Source organism: Xyrauchen texanus, chromosome 16 (genome assembly GCF_025860055.1).
Source record: "Xyrauchen texanus isolate HMW12.3.18 chromosome 16, RBS_HiC_50CHRs, whole genome shotgun sequence".
NCBI lineage: Eukaryota > Metazoa > Chordata > Actinopteri > Cypriniformes > Catostomidae > Xyrauchen > Xyrauchen texanus.
Window position 1 is genome coordinate 15,510,221 of NC_068291.1, and position 17,967 is coordinate 15,528,187.

Here is a 17,967-nt window from a genome sequence, read left to right on the forward strand (position 1 = left end):
ATGAGCTTTATTGCCAAGTATGCTTACACATACAATGAATTTGTCTTGGTGACAGGAGCTTCAAGTGTACAACAATACAAACAATACCAAAATTTGGCAGCAAGACGTAGGTAATTAAAACAAAAAAGAATAAAAAAAAAGTAATTATACATATACGTACATACACTCACCTTCATAAATACCCACATACACACACGTAGTGCAAATCTATTACAATCTGTTATATAAAGAACAAAAATGCAGTATATTATGTACAGAGCAATGTAAGTAATGGCAGAAGTGGATATGTTGGATAATATAAATAGAATTAAACTGTGTATTGCACATAATTATTGCTCAATGGGGCAATTTAACTGTTCATGAGATGGATAGCCTGAGGGGAAAAACTGTTCCTGTGTCTGATGGTTCTGGTGTCATGTATGTTGATGTTGGTGTTCTGCTGAACACAAATGAAGATTTTTAGAAAAATATCTCAGCTCTGTAGGTCCATACAATGCAAGTGAATCTTGACCCCTTTCTAAATCTTTTTTAAATCACCACTTTCACTTTCACTGTTTTCATTCTTCTTGCATGTTGCCACTTGCTGGGCAGGGAGGAGAATTTATAGTAAAAAAGGACTTAAATATTGATCTGTTTCTCCTCCACACCAATTATATCGCTACACAACAAGTAATCCAAGAGGTTTTATATGTTTTTTGGAGCTTCAAAGTTCTGGCCACCATTTACTTGCATTTTATGGACCAACAGAGCTGAAATCTTCTTCTAAAAATCTTTGTTTGTGTTCAGCAGAAGAAAGTAAGTCATACACATCTGTGATGACATGAGGGTGAGTAAATGATGAGAGAATTCAAATTTTTTGGTTAACTTTAAATAAAAGCAGTTAAGTTATATTTTTGCTCTTACAGTTACATGAATCATTTCTGCCCTAAAATTGTAGCTTCTTTATTTCTTGCAGTTTATAACTTGGTGAAGGTACTTATAGAAAATATTATAGACTATATATTATAGACAAAAGCTATATATATCAAAAGCCATGATTTTATTCACTTGAATATTGATTTTGAAAAAACTGTAATTTATTTTTCATGATTCATCCCCTTGTATGATTTTTGTCCTCATACCCTTGGTGTGAACTGTAGACCCAAATCAAGTATACCTTACTGAATGTCTCTGAATATACTGATAGTCATTTTAGTTTAACATTACATTTGGCAGAAAACATCTTGTAAACACTTCCTGCATTAAATACATGAACGTTTTAAATGTTATGTATTTTCACTCATGATACAAACAACAGCAACATACTGAACTGTTAGCTGTACAGAGAACAATTAACTAAAGACCAGTGATTGTCACTTGTGAACGAATCATTTGTCTGCCGAGCCTAGTAGTGTGATGTGATAAATGACAGACTCATGCGAAGACCCAGTCAGGAGATGAACTAATAAATTGTTCACGTGGTAAACTAACGAAATTACTTGAATAAAGATTCCAAGATCCATGTCAGTAAACTACTCCGAACTAACAATATTATGAAAGATATTTGAAAACCATGTCTGGTATACTTAAACCCTGGACCAAAGTTTATATTCACACTGCACCTTAATTAAAAACATGTTTGATATCGGTGGCATGAATTAATTTATGCACATGAGTGAGTGGACATTAGATTTTGGGTTGTATAATTGTTCAGTTAACCCTCCGTTATCAGTAAGCAGGAAGTACCGAATTGGATAAGGGCAATTCAGCTTTTAAAATGATCACTTACGCAGTGTGAGCCTGACTGTCTATGTTGGTATTCAGATGAATTAGAGAGCTTTTTGAAATGTAATTATGGCAGTATGGAGATAGATCAAATGTGAATGACTATTTTTGATGCAGCTTGATCCATAGTGTTGCCTATATCATGATGCCAGATGAAATGGGAGGCTGCGAAAGAGATGGTGTCTATGATTGCCTTATGAATCCTTCAGTCTGGTGGATCAATGCCACCATTAAACGACGTTGTGAAATAAAAGGTCGGCGTCTGCGAGAACAACCACGTCTGGCTCAATTTACTCCTTCAACTTTTGATTACCAACTTCATCTTGGCTTTTCTGAGCGTTCGCCTTTCATATGCACTGGAATTTTGATCCTTCGTAATGTTTGGGCGGTACAATTGAAGAGACGTCTGCAATGATAACTTTCCAGTCATACACACACACACACACACACACACACACATAGGCACATATAAATGGAGCCACCCCCTCAAACTCCTCACAAACTGAAATTAAGCTTCATTAAAGGACTGTGATAATTTGAAAAGCAGGGCAATCAAATACCTTAGCTTAGCAATTAAAAGCATTTCAACCATTCATCTCATCATCCTTCCGTCCAGCTATCCTCTCATCCAGCCAGGCACACCTCCGTCCTGTAGCACACACAGCTGCAGTCTGGCCGTGTAAGTGGGGCATGGGCTGGTGGAGGCTTTTTTTAGATGGGACTTGGCTAACCAGCGTACATGATGTAGGCATTGCGAACAATGTGACAGGAGTCCCTGTGAAATGTTTTTTTTTATTTATTAAAGTTTACGTTTACACAGCAGCATAATACTGTTGTCAGTCTTGTTTTAGAGTACTAAGTACAGTTATGTTTACAACAGTTTGGTTATAAACGAGAGTGACTACCGCATTCTATAACCAAACTTTCAAGACTACTGTCTTGACCAACACAAAATAGGTATCGTTTGTATGTAGGCATTATGACCAAAATTGAACAAGTGCTTTTAAATTTGCAGACAAATCAGAAGTGTTCCATTTTGATAATTTACTAAAGATGTTGCACTGTACATTTTGTTGAAAGCGGTAAAAACATCAAACTGATCAATTAGCCATGTGTCATATGTCAATGGAAATCTCTCTAAGAGTAGAATACAACCAGCCTATTTGTTTAACTCAGACAAAAACATAACGAGTGATAGCTAAGTACATGTCTTTGATATGTTACATATAAACAGGTATTGCTTATAAGCCACGTTTTCACATATTAACAAAAACTAAACAGAACATAAAATATCACATGTCATTACTCAGAAGAATGGATTCCTGCTAAAACGTTCACTCGAATTACATATGGCCACCAGGAGATGGTGCCAAGTACGTGACACAGACTCAATGATGGCTCAAATGACACAGAATGGAACTGAATGAGATCTTGTTACTCACGTCTGCATGATTTGGCGAGAGAGGGCATACCTATAGTCATTGTGTAATTAGTTCTTATGTATAATAATTGTTTCATTTGTTTGGAGGTTTTTGGACACTAGGATAAATAATATTTGTAATGCTATAACTTTTGATTGCTTTGTCGTATCAACACAAAATGTTACTCAGTTACAGTTGACATAATTGGGGGCAAAACAGTTTTTTCAGAGCTACCTTATTTACTCCCAGAGCTATATAATGCCAAATCAGCAGTTTCTTAGGCTGAGGGGCAGATTCACTAAGAATGAATTACACCCGGTAAAAGTGCTGTTTTTTTGCACGTGATAACTGTGCTCGTTTTGCACCCTATTCACTAAAGTAATTATTCAGATTAGGCAACAGTGCAAATGCACTCACAAAATGACTTTTGATTAATTACTGCTGAAATGATCGGTTGAAAATGTTATATGTTATTATTTTCTCCCCTTTTTCTCTCCAATTTGGAATGCCCAATTCCCAATGTGCTCTAAGTCCTTGTGGTGGTGCAGTGACTCAATCCGGGTGGCGGAGGATGAATCTCAGTTGCCTCCGTGTCTGAGACCGTCAATCCACCCATCTTATCACATGGCTTTTTGAGTGCGTTACCACGGAGATATATCACGTGTGGAGGCTTCACGTTATTCTCCATGGCATCCACGCACAACTCACCACGCGCAAGCGAACCACATTATTGCGACCATGAAGAGGTTACCCCATGTGACTACTCTCCCAAACAACCAGGCCAATTTGGTTGCTTAGGAGACCTGGCTTGAGTCACTCAGCACACCCTGTGACTCCAGGGGTGGTAGTCAGCGTCTTTACTCACTGAGCGACCCAGGGCTCTCTTAATTTGGTGGTAATAGTGCTATGTAAATTACGCAGGGCAGATTGCACAGAGTTTTGTGAAGCAAGCACTATCTTTAATGAGCCTAATTTACATAGAAAGGAGGCGTGTCCGCGGAAAGGAATGACAACAACTTAATTTAAATATTGTAGATTCAGAGCAATTTCAGCACTGCTTGCGCCCGCTTAACATGATTGTGGGTGTTTAGTGAATAAAATGCAGGTATTTTCGCTGAAATACCACACTCTGAGCATTTCCTCTGCATTTGTCCCCTCTTCCAGCTGTCTGTGAATGTGTTTATAGATATTTGTATCTGCAGGGCTATTCCTTTATGGCTCCCTCCATCCTGTTTAAGAGGAATGCAGTGATGGACGATCCAGGTCAGCTGTGCAGCGGGTCAGAAAGGCCAGGTTCTGCTGCTGTTGCCCGTAGCGCTATGATGAAGGTCAGGTTTCATATAGCTTTTTTTTTTTTTAAACATTGCAACATTATAGCTGAAGTGTGTAATCTTTTTTTTTTTTTTTTTTACATTTTTAACACTTTCTCCTAGCACAGCTGAATGTGCAGTGACATTTTAGGTTGATTTCCCCCCAAAAAGTGTAAACACAGTGGCTCTATGGCACTATCAAACGTTGCTCTGTTTGAGCATCTCGACCAGCCTGACCCAGCAAGCATTGCTCAACCAAAGGACTGTTTCTGCATTTGCTTAAAGGAAATACAAGTGCTTGCAAGGCAGAAAAATATTTATTTTGTTACATTTAGCTCTGATTTTATAGGCATGCTTGTATCGTTCCCTGATTTACTGAATTCCTGAAGTAAATTGTACGTTTTTGTGATTTTGCCTCAGAATTGCAAAAATGTCTCATTCAGAAATTGTGATTTTTTTTACATCACAACCATGAGCACATTAACATGTGCAATGTACACAGACCCTTTACGTCAGTAGATGTCATCCAGTTTTCCCTTAACCTCTAATCTTCTGACAATCTGACTGCAGGACTCTCCATTCTACATGAACTATGAAATGGATCTGAAGGAGAGCGCTCTGGGTGAGGGAAGCTTCTCAATCTGCAGACAGTGTACTCACAAGAAGAGCGGACAGAAATACGCTGTGAAGATCGTCAGTAAAAGGTATCTGCTAATCAGTAATGCAACCTGCCAACAGAGTCATTTCTAAAGTCTAAGGCAATGGTTTACATACATAATGGTACACATTGGTACAAAGGTAGTAAAAAAGAAGAGAATTGGTACAAAGCTAGTGAATGTTATTTTGTTATATATAAACATATGTTGTTTTCTATGTGCAGAAGTTATTAAATGCACATTATAATTTTTTTTTACATATTAATAGTTACATATTAATGTCCAGTTTATATGAACTGCATATAAATAGAGCAAGTGCATGTGCGCAAGTAGTCTGTGATTGACCAAAGGCACATTGAATGTGCCAGAATGATGCAAAATAGCATTAACTGTCCATAAGAATGTATGTAATGTTTGATGTACTCAGGATAATTTGTATTACATAATGCTTATCCATGTGATTTGTAGTTCTTATAATTTTAATCATGCAGAATGGAGGCACAAACCCAGAAAGAGATTGCTGCTCTCAAACTGTGTGATGGACACCCCAACATAGTCAAGCTACATGAGCTCTACCATGACCAGGTATGTCTGCATTGGTGGCTGTTTGAGACTGTGTGCCTATTAAGGCTGTCATATTAAAATTCAAATATTCGTTGAATTTAAGATAACATTTTGGATGTGTGCCAAGCGAGGTTATAATAGTTTTGAATTTTGAATTTTTTTTTTTTTGTAATTTTGGTTAGTTTTGTAGTTTTATGCTTAGAAACGGCCCTGCTAATATTACAGCTCTGCAATCAACTCGATTCTCCGGGACAGAAATGTAAACTGCGCTGGGTAGGGGCGGAGGCTATTGCCATATGATAGTTAGCATGTTTGCATAGTAAAACAATTGGAAAACTGTGTAAATGGACGCAAAAGCATTTGATGTGAACAAACCCTTAGGTGGTGGTCTTTGGTCTTTGCATATATCTATCAGTGTTTCTCAGATTAAGCAATGGGTTTTAAACACTTTGCAGGAAAGGAATTCAATTTGGAAATGTGCATTTCGAGATCCTTGGGTTCTGTGCCATTCTATTGTTCTCAGTCTGTTTCAACAGCCCTTGGGGCTGGTTGCATAAACATAGCCATTAACTTAAGACTGCATCTAACAATTAGTTTGACTAGCTAAAGACGCCATAGAAAACCTGTTACATAAAACAAGCTCAAACTTGTCTTTAGTAAGACAGTCTAATTTGCATTACATTGTGGGAACTGCTTTTCAAAAAATGTCCGCTCAATACAGTACTTATACAGTACAGCTTATTAGAGGAATACAATGCTTCAAAATGTATTCTAATTAACAAATTTAGTGATGTTAATCCAAATAATAAACCACATGACATTTTGTTACCATCGTTGAAATCAAGGTCTTCTATAAAGTCTCAACTCAAGCCCCTTTCAGCCCTCAACTGAAGCCCCCACTGGCTCTGCTGACAGGTATTTTCAATGGCAACATAGAATGGAAACAAAAGTTAGCCTGGGAGTTTGCTGTCTTATAATTTGGTCTTAAATTAGACTGGTCTAAGTTTGAATGCAACTGACTGAAAAAATGAAGACCACTAACTAGTAAGACTAGTCTAAAACAGTTTTATGCAACCAGCCCCTGGTCTCACAGTCTAAGCCGTTTCACCACCACTACTATCTGGGAATATTGCAATCATTAGGGTTAGGTTAGGTTAGATTTAGGTTAGCTTAGGTTAGTAAGAAATGAAAAACACTGTGGTATGAGCATTATTATGAAGCTTGCTGGGGTAATATTGTGGCACAAGTGCAACACCATGTTAACATGCATAGATCTGTCTATTGAAGCTTCATTTTTTCTTCACATTTGAGAATATTAACTGACTAAATCTTTTTTCATTTAAAATTTGTATGCACTTAGTTTAAAATGAAATTAGTTTTTATTTTTAAAAAGCCAGGAATGATCTTTGCAATAATATAACATAGTGCTGTTTGGCTGATATGTATTCGTTGCACCCTCTTGCGGACTACGGATACAACGTCAGTTTAAAAACATTTTAACATTTTAATTTAATTCGAGTTTTGTTAATATTTAAGGTAAAAATTAGAATTTAGTTTCTCAGTCTAGTTGATACCCTAGTGCATATTTCTGATTAATAGTCTATGAAACCAATAGCTGCTCTGTGCATATCCAAGCTTCATTTAGTCACAGAACGTCTGGGTGCCTAGTGTAACCCCGTTCCCTTTTTTGTTCCCTTTATATTTACAATCGACACAACATCGAGTGAGTGACAGAAGGGGAACTGGGCTACCCTGAATAAGGTTGAGCCCTCTTTGTCCTCGCACCTGCCCCAGATTACATTCCCTCCAATTAATAAACTGCTCTTCCTTTTCATTGTAATTTGTCTCAATTACCATCAGATGCAGCGTCAAAGAGGGTTTAAACTAACTGCAAAAACAGCATTCTGATTGGTTATCACTAAAGACAACATTAAGAATGGCCTCATTTACCTTCTGAATAAATGTCACTTTCCTTATTGTTTTTTATTCTAAAGAAAGAAGTTTGTTTCATAATCTTTCATCAAAATGGAATAACTTTCTCCAGCTCTGAAACAACATTTCTGCTGTTGAAACCAAATCAATGAATCAATAATTAATCATAGCTTAACATGTCTTCATTCAGCCGGAACTTAATGGACAAAACACGCCATTCTACATTATTTCCCTACTAAATATCCAGTTTCATTCAGATAGTTGCATTATTATGTTGCTGGGGGTTAATTAAGCCATAAAATATGTAACGTGTGTGTGTGTGTGTGTGTGTTTCTGAGTGTGTGTCAGACAGCTTGGTCCACCATCCTATTCATTACTGTGATAAGCTGGAGTCAGTTGGACTGCTCTTTAGATCTGAAAAAGTGTGTGTATGCCGTGCACACTTGCCAATTGGATGTTATCAACCCCCACCCTCCGTACCCAGTGCCGTGCCCCAGATGAAAAGCAGAGCCGCCCTGCCCGGTCAGGGTCTTTGTTCATCTCCATACCAGAGATGATGAGAGATATTAGCTTGTTCTTTTTCATTTGCCTCTCTTTTTTCTCTCATGTGCACACACACACACTTACACACTTCTCTGTCTCATTCCGCCCATATAAGCCATGGAAACACTTATTCTGCCATTCACTTATTCACGCATATTTAGTGCATAATGAGATGGAAGCCCATCATCTTAAATCCAAGCATTTGCCAAAGGATTTTTCCAGCCCTTCCTGAGCTCAAAGGCAAAATTCCCCCGACTGTCTGTCATTACATTTGTATCCATCCCAGGGGAGAAGGCTTTGCGGTGTATAATGGAAAATTTATTATTTAGCTTTGTGTAATTTTGATTATATGCTGTTCTATGTGGTTGGCTTAAGCAACTAATTTGATATTTTTATGCTCTTTTATTAGACAGATAGGTTGTGGAAAGTGGCAAGAAATAGGGAGAGAGACACTTCACAGGCTGAACTCAAACCTGCTTAACCTGCTCAAAGTTTCTTAATAATATACACTAACCCAGACCTGTTTGGTCTGGCCCATTTAAAATTTTAGTTGCCCACGTAAGGTTACCAATTACTTAACATAAAAAGTGTACATGTTGTTGATTTGATTAATTTGTATTGAACCCGGATGCCCCTCGTGATGCCTACATAAAGTTATACATGCCTAGAAGGGAATAGTTCTTTTGTGGATCCTCCTGCTTTAGAAACCAGTTTGCTAGTGTCTTTTATGAAAAATAGTGTTTTCTACTTGCCATCAATCTGATTTACTGTTTCTGTAATGACACCAGTTTTGAAAGCCCATTTTTTTAAACGTTTTTTTTAATTGCTTTATTTGTGTTTGTGTAGCTGCACACATATCTAGTTCTGGAACTCCTGCGAGGTGGAGAGCTGCTGGAGAGGATCAGGAGGAAGCAGCACTTCAGTGAGACAGAGGCCAGCCGCATCATGCGCAGACTGGTGTCCGCAGTCAGCCACATGCATGATGTGGGTGTGGTGCACAGGGACCTCAAACCAGAGGTACAGCACTCTCTGCCACAATCACTGTTATTAATACAGACGACTCAACCCGCATGTCCCATTACTCTGGAATTACATGTGCTTCTAGACCGAGGGGCCCCAAAGTACTGGGCAAAACTTTACGTAGTATTTAGGCCATATGATGGAACATTGCTTGCTGAAGGTCTTGCTTAATTTAAAGAAAACCTTTGCAAGAAGCTTTAGTCTTGTTAAAGGTGAAGTGTAGAATTATTATATATTGAATTATTGTTATATGAGGGGCTTTCTTAGCAAATATTTGTATATGCAATTAATCACGATTAATTAATCAGGACACCATATAATTAATTCGATTAAACATTTTAATCGATTGACAGCCCTAATATATATATATATTTATATATATTAGGGCTGTCGATTTAACGTGTTAATTCAGTGCAATTAATTTGACAAGAAATAATGCATTAAAATAATTAACGCAATTAATCACAATGCCCCCGGACCATAATAGGGAAGATTCCCGAGAGATGCAAGCTTGTTGTACCACCTGTTTACTCCAGAGGGCAGTAAGTGAAATTTCAGCTGTATGAGCAATGCACAGTTTATACAGTGTAGAAAACATTCAGCGGACACATAAAACAAACGTTACGTTCTTGCGTTCAAAACACTTGAAGGAGCGCAAATGCGAACTAAGGGATCTCAAGATGTGTTTAAAGATTGAGTATTAAACTATATTTAACTTGACACAGTTACTTAAAAATTTTATGTTTATGACACAACGCACCCCGAGACGCTACACAAGCATGTCTGATGCAGGTGTAAATTGACGGGCTCTTAAACAAGTCCTCAAAATAAATATCCAACCGATTGACAAATTCTCTTGTGAAATGGATTGCTGTGAACTGTATGCCAATGATTGACTTATGATCAATAATATGGTAGTAAACAATACATTGTATTCGAAAGCCACTTTTTGTATTGTCTTATCAGTGATTAACTTTTCTGCCACAAGAATGTAATGCATTTTAATTATCTGAATATTTTTTATTTTATATATATATATATATATATATATATATATATATATATATATATATATATATATTAAATATATATAATTTTTAAATATTTAAAGATAACTATGTATAATTATATATTGATATAAATTAGGGTTGGGCGATGTCCCCTAAATTGGCAGTTGACGATGTTGACAGTAAAACATCGCGATGGACGATGATATCGTCGGTGGGGCGGGGCGGGGTTATATAATTTCATATAATTTTCAAAAATTATATGACAAATTATAATTTCGTTATTTTACTAACCCAACTAATGACTCGTCGGCGCTTTATCAGTAGGTTGCACGACACGTGAAGCGTTTTTTTTTAGCTTTCACCTAAGAAGAGTTGTGCACTTTTTATTTTAATATATCTCTTTACATAAATACTATTTTCCACTTAAAAACTATAATGTCATTATTTTACTATCCCAACTGACTCATCCGCTCTTTCCAATAGGTTGCACGTAAGGGGGAAAAATATTTCTTCCACTTAAGAAGAGTTGTGCACTTTTAAGCACTTTTTATTTTAATCTCTTTACATAGATATTTTTTTTCTACTGAAAAACTATAATTTCGTTATTTTACTAGCTCAACTAATTAGTACTCATCCGGGCTTTTTAATATATTGTGCCTAAGAAAAAAAAGTCATCTTTGGGCAGCATTCTTGCGAAGAGAGCAGCCACAGCCACGCTCACTGATTAGCAAAAGGTCGAGGCAGAAATGACCATGTACCTGCAGGAAATGGCCATTGATGGGGAAGAGGACCCGCTGACTTGGTGGAAAACGAACGACAAAAGGTTTCCGTTCATGGCAAGATTAGCACGGAAATATATGTGCATATGTGCTACCAGTACTCCATCAGATCGGGACTTCAGCACAGCGGGTAGTGTAGTTACTCCAATCCGCAGCTTATTAAAACCAGATAAAGTGAATATGTTGGTATTTCTGTCCAGAAACATCGAAATTTAAACATGGTCTATGGTGAAAGATATTAGACTTCTTTACGCATTTTTCAGCCATCCGTTCTGGAGCTATTCGATTTTGCATATTATTTTTTAAACGTTCATTTGTGTAGTTCATATGACCACTTTACAATATTTCAATAACATAATTTATTTTGTAGCCTGTGCTGAAGTTAATTGTGCTGCTAATTATAAGTGAAATGTTAATGCCGAGTTTCGGTCTGAGTGTTGTTCCGTTTTCTTGTTTTATTTGTTGTTCTTCTATGTTTTAATAAATGTGTGTTATTCATATTCAACTTGTTTCTTTCATTTGATTTGACATTATGGATTTATGGCCAAGGAAATTTTTCTTTAAAAGTATTAACCAGACAAAAGTTATTTGACGTTCGCTGGTCTGGGTTTATCTTAAACTGCCGCTTCAGTGTATACAAGAGCTATGTGACAATGAGCAAGATTTCCTGAGACACTACAACTACTAATAATTAATTAATAAAGGCTATTTTCTTGTAGCCTACAACATAAAATATTTTAATCTAAATGTACAGTGTAAGACATGTAAAGAAAAGACGAAGCTAACAATCAATATTTGTGCAGCCTGCCTGACACGGTATTTTCACAGACTAACACGTCACGTCTCTGGCATATACTACAGTATTTAAAATAGCATATATGCATTAGTTATATTCTCAATTTAATTTACAGAGCAATCCCTGCAAAGTTTTTAGGTTAACTATAGAAGAGACTAGGATTAGTGAGTCACACTAGCAAGACTCGCAAAAGGGGGCGTGGCATCACGATGGTGGCTCTACATCGTGATGTTGGTCAGCCATCACGATGGACGATGATATCGTCCATCGGCACAACCCTAATATAAATATGTATAATCTTTATATATTGAATTATTGTTATATAAGGGGCTTTCTCAGCAAATATTTGTATATGCAATTAATCGTGATTAATTAATCGGGACACCATGTCATTAATTCGATTAAAAAATGTAATCAATTGACAGCCCTACTTATAACACATAAGATGTTTCACCAAATCGTTCATCTTAAGATGGTTATTTATATCTCTTATAGTGTGTCAATAGGAAAAATAAATGTTAGACTCCCAAACATTATTTTTGAAAATAGAAAAGATTAGAATAGAAGAACAGGGAGCCCTGCAACAGATGTCATGTCGCCCACAGAGCCCCCCACTGAACATTGTGTCAGTCTGAGAATACATAAAGAGACAGAAGCAATTGAGACAGCCTAAATAGATAGAAGAACTGTGGTGAATTCTCCAAGAAGCTTGGAACAACATATCTGCCAAAAAATTGTGTCCAGGTGTATCTAGTAGAATTGGTGTTGTTTTAAAAGCAAAGGTGGTAACACCGTTACCAACATCGATGTGTGACATAGTTACTATGGTTTTGGGAACCAGTTGTCACTAGATGGTTAATTTCTCCAACGATGCATCGTACTGGAGGTTAAGCAGTGAGTCAAATCATTGTACGGGAAAAGGACCCCTAGTCGGGATTCTCAAACAAACCGAGTAATGTTTGATAGTGCCACAGGGTTTACACTTTTCAGGGAAATCAACTTATGAATAGGTTACTTATACAGTAGTTGTCTCTGAACATTAAACTAGGAAAAGAACAAGTATTTAAACATAGAAAGAATTACACTCTTCATCTACACACAGTTTATGCCCCCCATCATTACTTTCAGTTTGGTTAATGGTTAATTAGCAAATCATAGTTCATATTTTTAAACAAATATTTTTGGTTACAAATGGACCTTTTTGCTACTGTGTGACTTTAGTTTTCTGACTATGTACTGATCTTCTTCAACCTCTCTTTTCTCCTCTTAGAATTTGCTCTTCACTGATGACACTGAGAATTCAGAGATAAAAGTCATTGATTTTGGCTTTGCAAGGCTCAAACCTCCCGACAATCAACTCCTAAAGACCCCCTGCTTCACTCTTCAGTACGCCGCCCCTGAGATCCTCAAGTACGATGGTTATGATGAGTCCTGTGACCTTTGGAGTTTAGGGGTCATATTGGTAAGGGCCAATGTGTAAGGTGTAGGAACTAGGAAGGGCAGAAACTTATTTACAGTTCAGTGCTGGAAAGTATTGATGGGGTTCATGTGAATGATTTTTAATGAAGTTGCTGCCTATGTAGAGCATTACTTTTGAGATTCCATTTAATTTAGGATGCTGCCCCAGAAGGTATCTGCCTATATAAGACATTAGGGCCACATGAGTTTGGTAAAGAGCTCTTGTGTTCACTCATACTGCTTTTATGGAAGAGGGAATGGGGCAAAACAGTAACTAAATGTGAGCCACACCGCTCAGTGCTATGATTCACATTGAAGAATCTTTTGTTAGGCTTTTTATGCAAATAATGCATTGAATGGTGTAATTTGTATGAATATTTGGATGCTTTGTGCCATTTCTGCTTAAATGAATCTGTTTGTATCCTCACAGGAGCTTTTATACCTTTTATTTCATGTAGCTTACTCACTACTTCTGGATAGGAGTCTAATGTACTGCTATCTCTGAAACTTATTCAGTTGTACACCAACCAAAATAAACAAACAGAACTGCCCCCATTTCCAAAAAGCTTAGCACTGCAGATTGGAGTAATCTCGGCTACCCTTAAGCTAAAATGTTTGGCCAGTTCAACAGAACTTCATTGAGAAAAAGATGAGAGGACATAGAGAGAGGACACCTGAAGGGGTTGTCTATTTGCAGAGTTATTTTTGTGGGTCTGTTTCTGCCTCGCTCTGTAATGGGAGAAGGACCTCGCTGTGGCCCCCTGGGGGAAGAGTAGAATAGTGCAAGAGATAGGGTTTGATGTGATTATCTGTGACTGGCTGCAAGCTGAGATGCCCTGAAGCTCCACACAGCAAGGAGCGAGGTCACAGTACCGAGAGAGAGAAGTGCTGTGTAGGTTTTTTTAGCTGTACACTTTTACTCTGTTTAGCTTTTTTCGCATCCTTTTCTTTTACTTTAGAGCAAATTTGTTTTAATAAAAAAAAATTAGAAAACAAGTCAAACAGAATTTGTTATACAATAAGGTATTGTAAAATCATTATTAGTTTGTATCAGTGATAAGAAATGCTATGTTTTAAGATGAGTTTGTTCAAGCATATCCTGTGTATATAAAATAAAAATGGTCCTAAGACATAACCTTGAGGCACATCATATTTGACATACAGATATTATCCACATTGCTGGTTTTAGTTGCTGTTGTGTGTTGTTGTGTCGCAGTACACCATGCTGTCTGGCCAGGTCCCATTTCAATGTCAGGAGAAGAGTCTAACACACACCAGTGCAGAGGAGATCATGAGGAAGATCAAAAAGGGGGACTTTTCTTTCGAAGGTGAAGCTTGGAAGAATGTATCTAGTCAGGCCAAGGATCTGATACAAGGTGGGACACAGCTGGAGATTTTTGGAGGGCATTTTGAGGTGGAATACATTTGTTAGAACTAATATGTGTGTTTGTATGTGGCATACTCATTTACAGAGCTGTTGACGGTGGACCCTGTCAAGCGGATAAAGATGTGTGGTCTGCGTTATAATGCCTGGCTGCAGGATGACAGTCAGCTTTCCTCCAACCCTCTTATGACCCCTGACATCTTGGGCTCTTCCACGGCCTCAGTGCACACCTGTGTCAAAGCCACCTTCAATGTAAGTGAGGGATATCTGGCAAGAGACTAGGTGAACAAAACTTTTCAAGAGCATATCCAGGTCATATTTCAACTCCAAAAATATAGAATTAAGAAATTTTGCTAAAATAATTGTATGTTTTTTTTATTAAAAAAAATGTAAATAGAGATAAAATGTTATTTTTTATTAAATTGTAAACAATTGAAATGTTATGATACTATTTGTTGAATTTCTGTTAAAACCTTTCAAAAGCATATCTGGGTAATTTTTCACTTCCAAAAAAATTATTATTTTTTGCTTAGATGAAATGTCTTTTTTAAATAATAATAAAAAAGGAATAAAGGTCTATTTTAGGACCATTATGATGTTTTGCACTGTGGCATTTTTAAAGCACATTTTCCCCCGGATTCTTATTTTCGTAATGCAAATTTTTTTTTCTCATTACTGGAATATAAAAAAGTACATTAAAAACATTTATTAAATGATAAACACTTTACAGTATATGCTTTGGTAGTATTTGTTTAACTGCTGTTAAAACCTGTCAAGAGCCTATTCGGGTAATTTTTCACTTCAAAAAATAAAGAAAAAATAAATAAATAAGAATTTTTGCTTAAATAAAATGTATTTTTTAAATAACAAAAAATGAATAAAAGTCTATTTTAGGACCATAATGAATTTTTTCATTGACAATTTTAAAAACATTTCCTTTCTCTCATTACTGTTATATGAGAGAAAAAAAAAGTCATATATATATATATACAGTATCTCACAAAAGTGAGTACACCCCTCACATTTTTGTAAATATTTGATTATATCTTTTCATGTGACAACACTGAAGAAATGACACTTTGCTGCAATGTAAAGTAGTGAGTGTACAGCTTGTATAACAGTGTAAATTTGCTGTTCCCTCAAAATAACTCAACACACAGACATTAATGTCTAAACCGCTAGCAAGTGAAAATGAGTGTACTTTAAAGTGTACTTTTCCAGTGCATTATTAGACACTATACATACAGATACAAAACAAACTAAATGCTGAAGTTAAATTTGCTGTAGTTAAAATCTCAAAACTATTATTTTCTCTGGCTGCTGTTCAGTCTCTATCTATCGTGCACATGTTGGGCCTGTCTCACATGGTTTTGTTTTTATCATTGGTTCGGAATGAGATGACAGCAATTGAGCATTTTTGGGGGATGCAAAGAGATACAGGAGTTTGCCTGTATCTCTCCCACCCCTGGCTCACCACTAGTGTGTGAATTCTCCATTCAGTAAATCCGCTCCCTTGCTTATTATGCTTGGGACATGCGTCATGCATAGTTTCTGTGCTAGTATGTGCAGTCAAGTCGAGGGTGTACCTCCTGGAAATGTGTATATGCCAATTTTTGCCACAGGAATTGGGGAAAACGTTTTAGGAAGTGGAAAAACAAAAAATGGATACTGCAGTAAACGGTCTACTATAAATATAACACATTACATTTCCCAGGGGCCTGGGTAGCTCAGTGAATAAAGACACTGACTACCACCCCTGGAGGCGCGAGTTCGAATCCTGGGTGTGCTGAGTGACTCCAGCCAGGTCTCCTAAGGAAGCAAATTGGCCCGGTTGCTATATGGGGTAACCTCCTTGTGGTTGCTATAATGTGGTTCGTTCTCTGTAAGGGTGCGTGGTGAGTTGTGTGTGGATGCCGCAGAGAGTTGTGTGGGCCTCCACATGCGCCATGTCTCCACGGTAACGCGCTCAACAAGCCACGTGATGAGATGCGTGGATTGACGGTCTCAGATGTGGAGGCAACTGAGATTCGTCGTTCGCCACACGGATTGAGGGGAGTCACTACCCCACCACAAGGACTTAGAGCACATTGGAATTGGGCATTCCAAATTGGGGAGAAAAACACAACATTTCCCAACCCTAGTTTTTTTAATTTGATTTAATCAAATAAAAGTTGTGTAATACTGTGTGATGTCTTCCCCAGGCTTTTAATAAGTGTAAGCGGGAGGGCTTCCGACTCCAGACAGTGGACAAGGCACCTCTGGCCAAACGCAGGAAGATGAAGAAGACCAGCACCAGCACAGAGACCCGCAGCAGCTCCAGCGAGAGCACACACTCCTCCTCCTCTTCCTCACAGTCTCAGGATAAGACTCCACCAAGCGGAGAGACGGCTATCATACCCCAGGTCTCTGTGAGCACACCTTTCACTGTGGGCCCAGACGATAAGCCTTGTCAGAGCCAACCACAACCTGCCTTCACTTTCACAGAGTGAACCTTTTTGAGAAACAGACAGCAGGGTGGGACAAACCTCTCCCATCGTACCTTTCTTTCTCCTTCATGCTCACACATGGAGTATAGTTTGCTTGTGGGGAAAGTTGCGCCAACCCAAATTCATTGCTAGCAATAGATACACATGGTGAGTGCTGAAGACCAGGCTAGTGAGCTTTTTCAACAGGCTCAAGTCCTGTGTCTCAAACAGGAGAAAGACCTTTGTGGGGCATCAAAACCTTCCACTGACTAGGAGAAAAGTCAGCTTCTGCAATGTCCTGTCAAACCAGGCACTTTGCTCCATGCAAACAATATCAAAGAAAGGAATATGTATTCTAAAAGAGTATTTATAAGTGGAGATTTAATGTTTATACAGACTTTTCTCATATGGTATATTAGACCATACCAGTTTATCAGATGCAACAACTCCACTTGTGCTGGGAGCTTTGTGTAGTTGCATTCGAGGCACATATTTAACTTCAGTCCTTGACTTCTTCCAAAAGATTTTACTGAAGTAGTAGCAAAGGTTAGGTAGCACCCTTGGCAAGGTGGAAAATACTATAGTTTGTTTCTTATTTACATGTCATTTGAATTTCTGTTGAGATCCTTTCTTTAGGTTTATTTATTTGTTTATTTTCCCTTGGACACTTTTTGAAAAATTTGAAGACAAAGCCAATGGCTAAATGAGGGAATGTCTATCCACAGAAGGTTTGCAAAAGTTGTTCATTCCACTATTAGTCTAGTTTGCTTCTAGCTAAACATGTTGCCTAAAATTTTATCACTCTTGGTTTAATGTCTGAGTCAAATGTCATGCTCAGCTTGAATCTAGAACTTGAACTCTTCTG

At 37.5% G+C, this 17,967-nt stretch overlaps 1 protein-coding gene across 1 annotated transcript in view; it reads left to right on the top strand.

Annotated features, from left to right (window-relative positions):
• The window catches only part of rps6ka5 (ribosomal protein S6 kinase, polypeptide 5), a 35,853-nt gene extending 18,366 nt beyond the window's left edge, over positions 1–17,487 (top strand). Inside the window, exons 10-17 of the mRNA XM_052145992.1 lie at positions 4,388–4,513; positions 5,066–5,199; positions 5,643–5,736; positions 9,037–9,207; positions 13,066–13,257; positions 14,470–14,629; positions 14,726–14,889; positions 16,839–17,487. Of these exons, the coding sequence (XP_052001952.1) occupies positions 4,388–4,513; positions 5,066–5,199; positions 5,643–5,736; positions 9,037–9,207; positions 13,066–13,257; positions 14,470–14,629; positions 14,726–14,889; positions 16,839–17,126 (1,329 nt within the window). The 3' untranslated portion in view covers positions 17,127–17,487. The remainder of the gene's footprint in view (positions 1–4,387; positions 4,514–5,065; positions 5,200–5,642; positions 5,737–9,036; positions 9,208–13,065; positions 13,258–14,469; positions 14,630–14,725; positions 14,890–16,838) is intronic.
• The last annotated feature ends 480 nt before the right edge of the window (positions 17,488–17,967 follow it).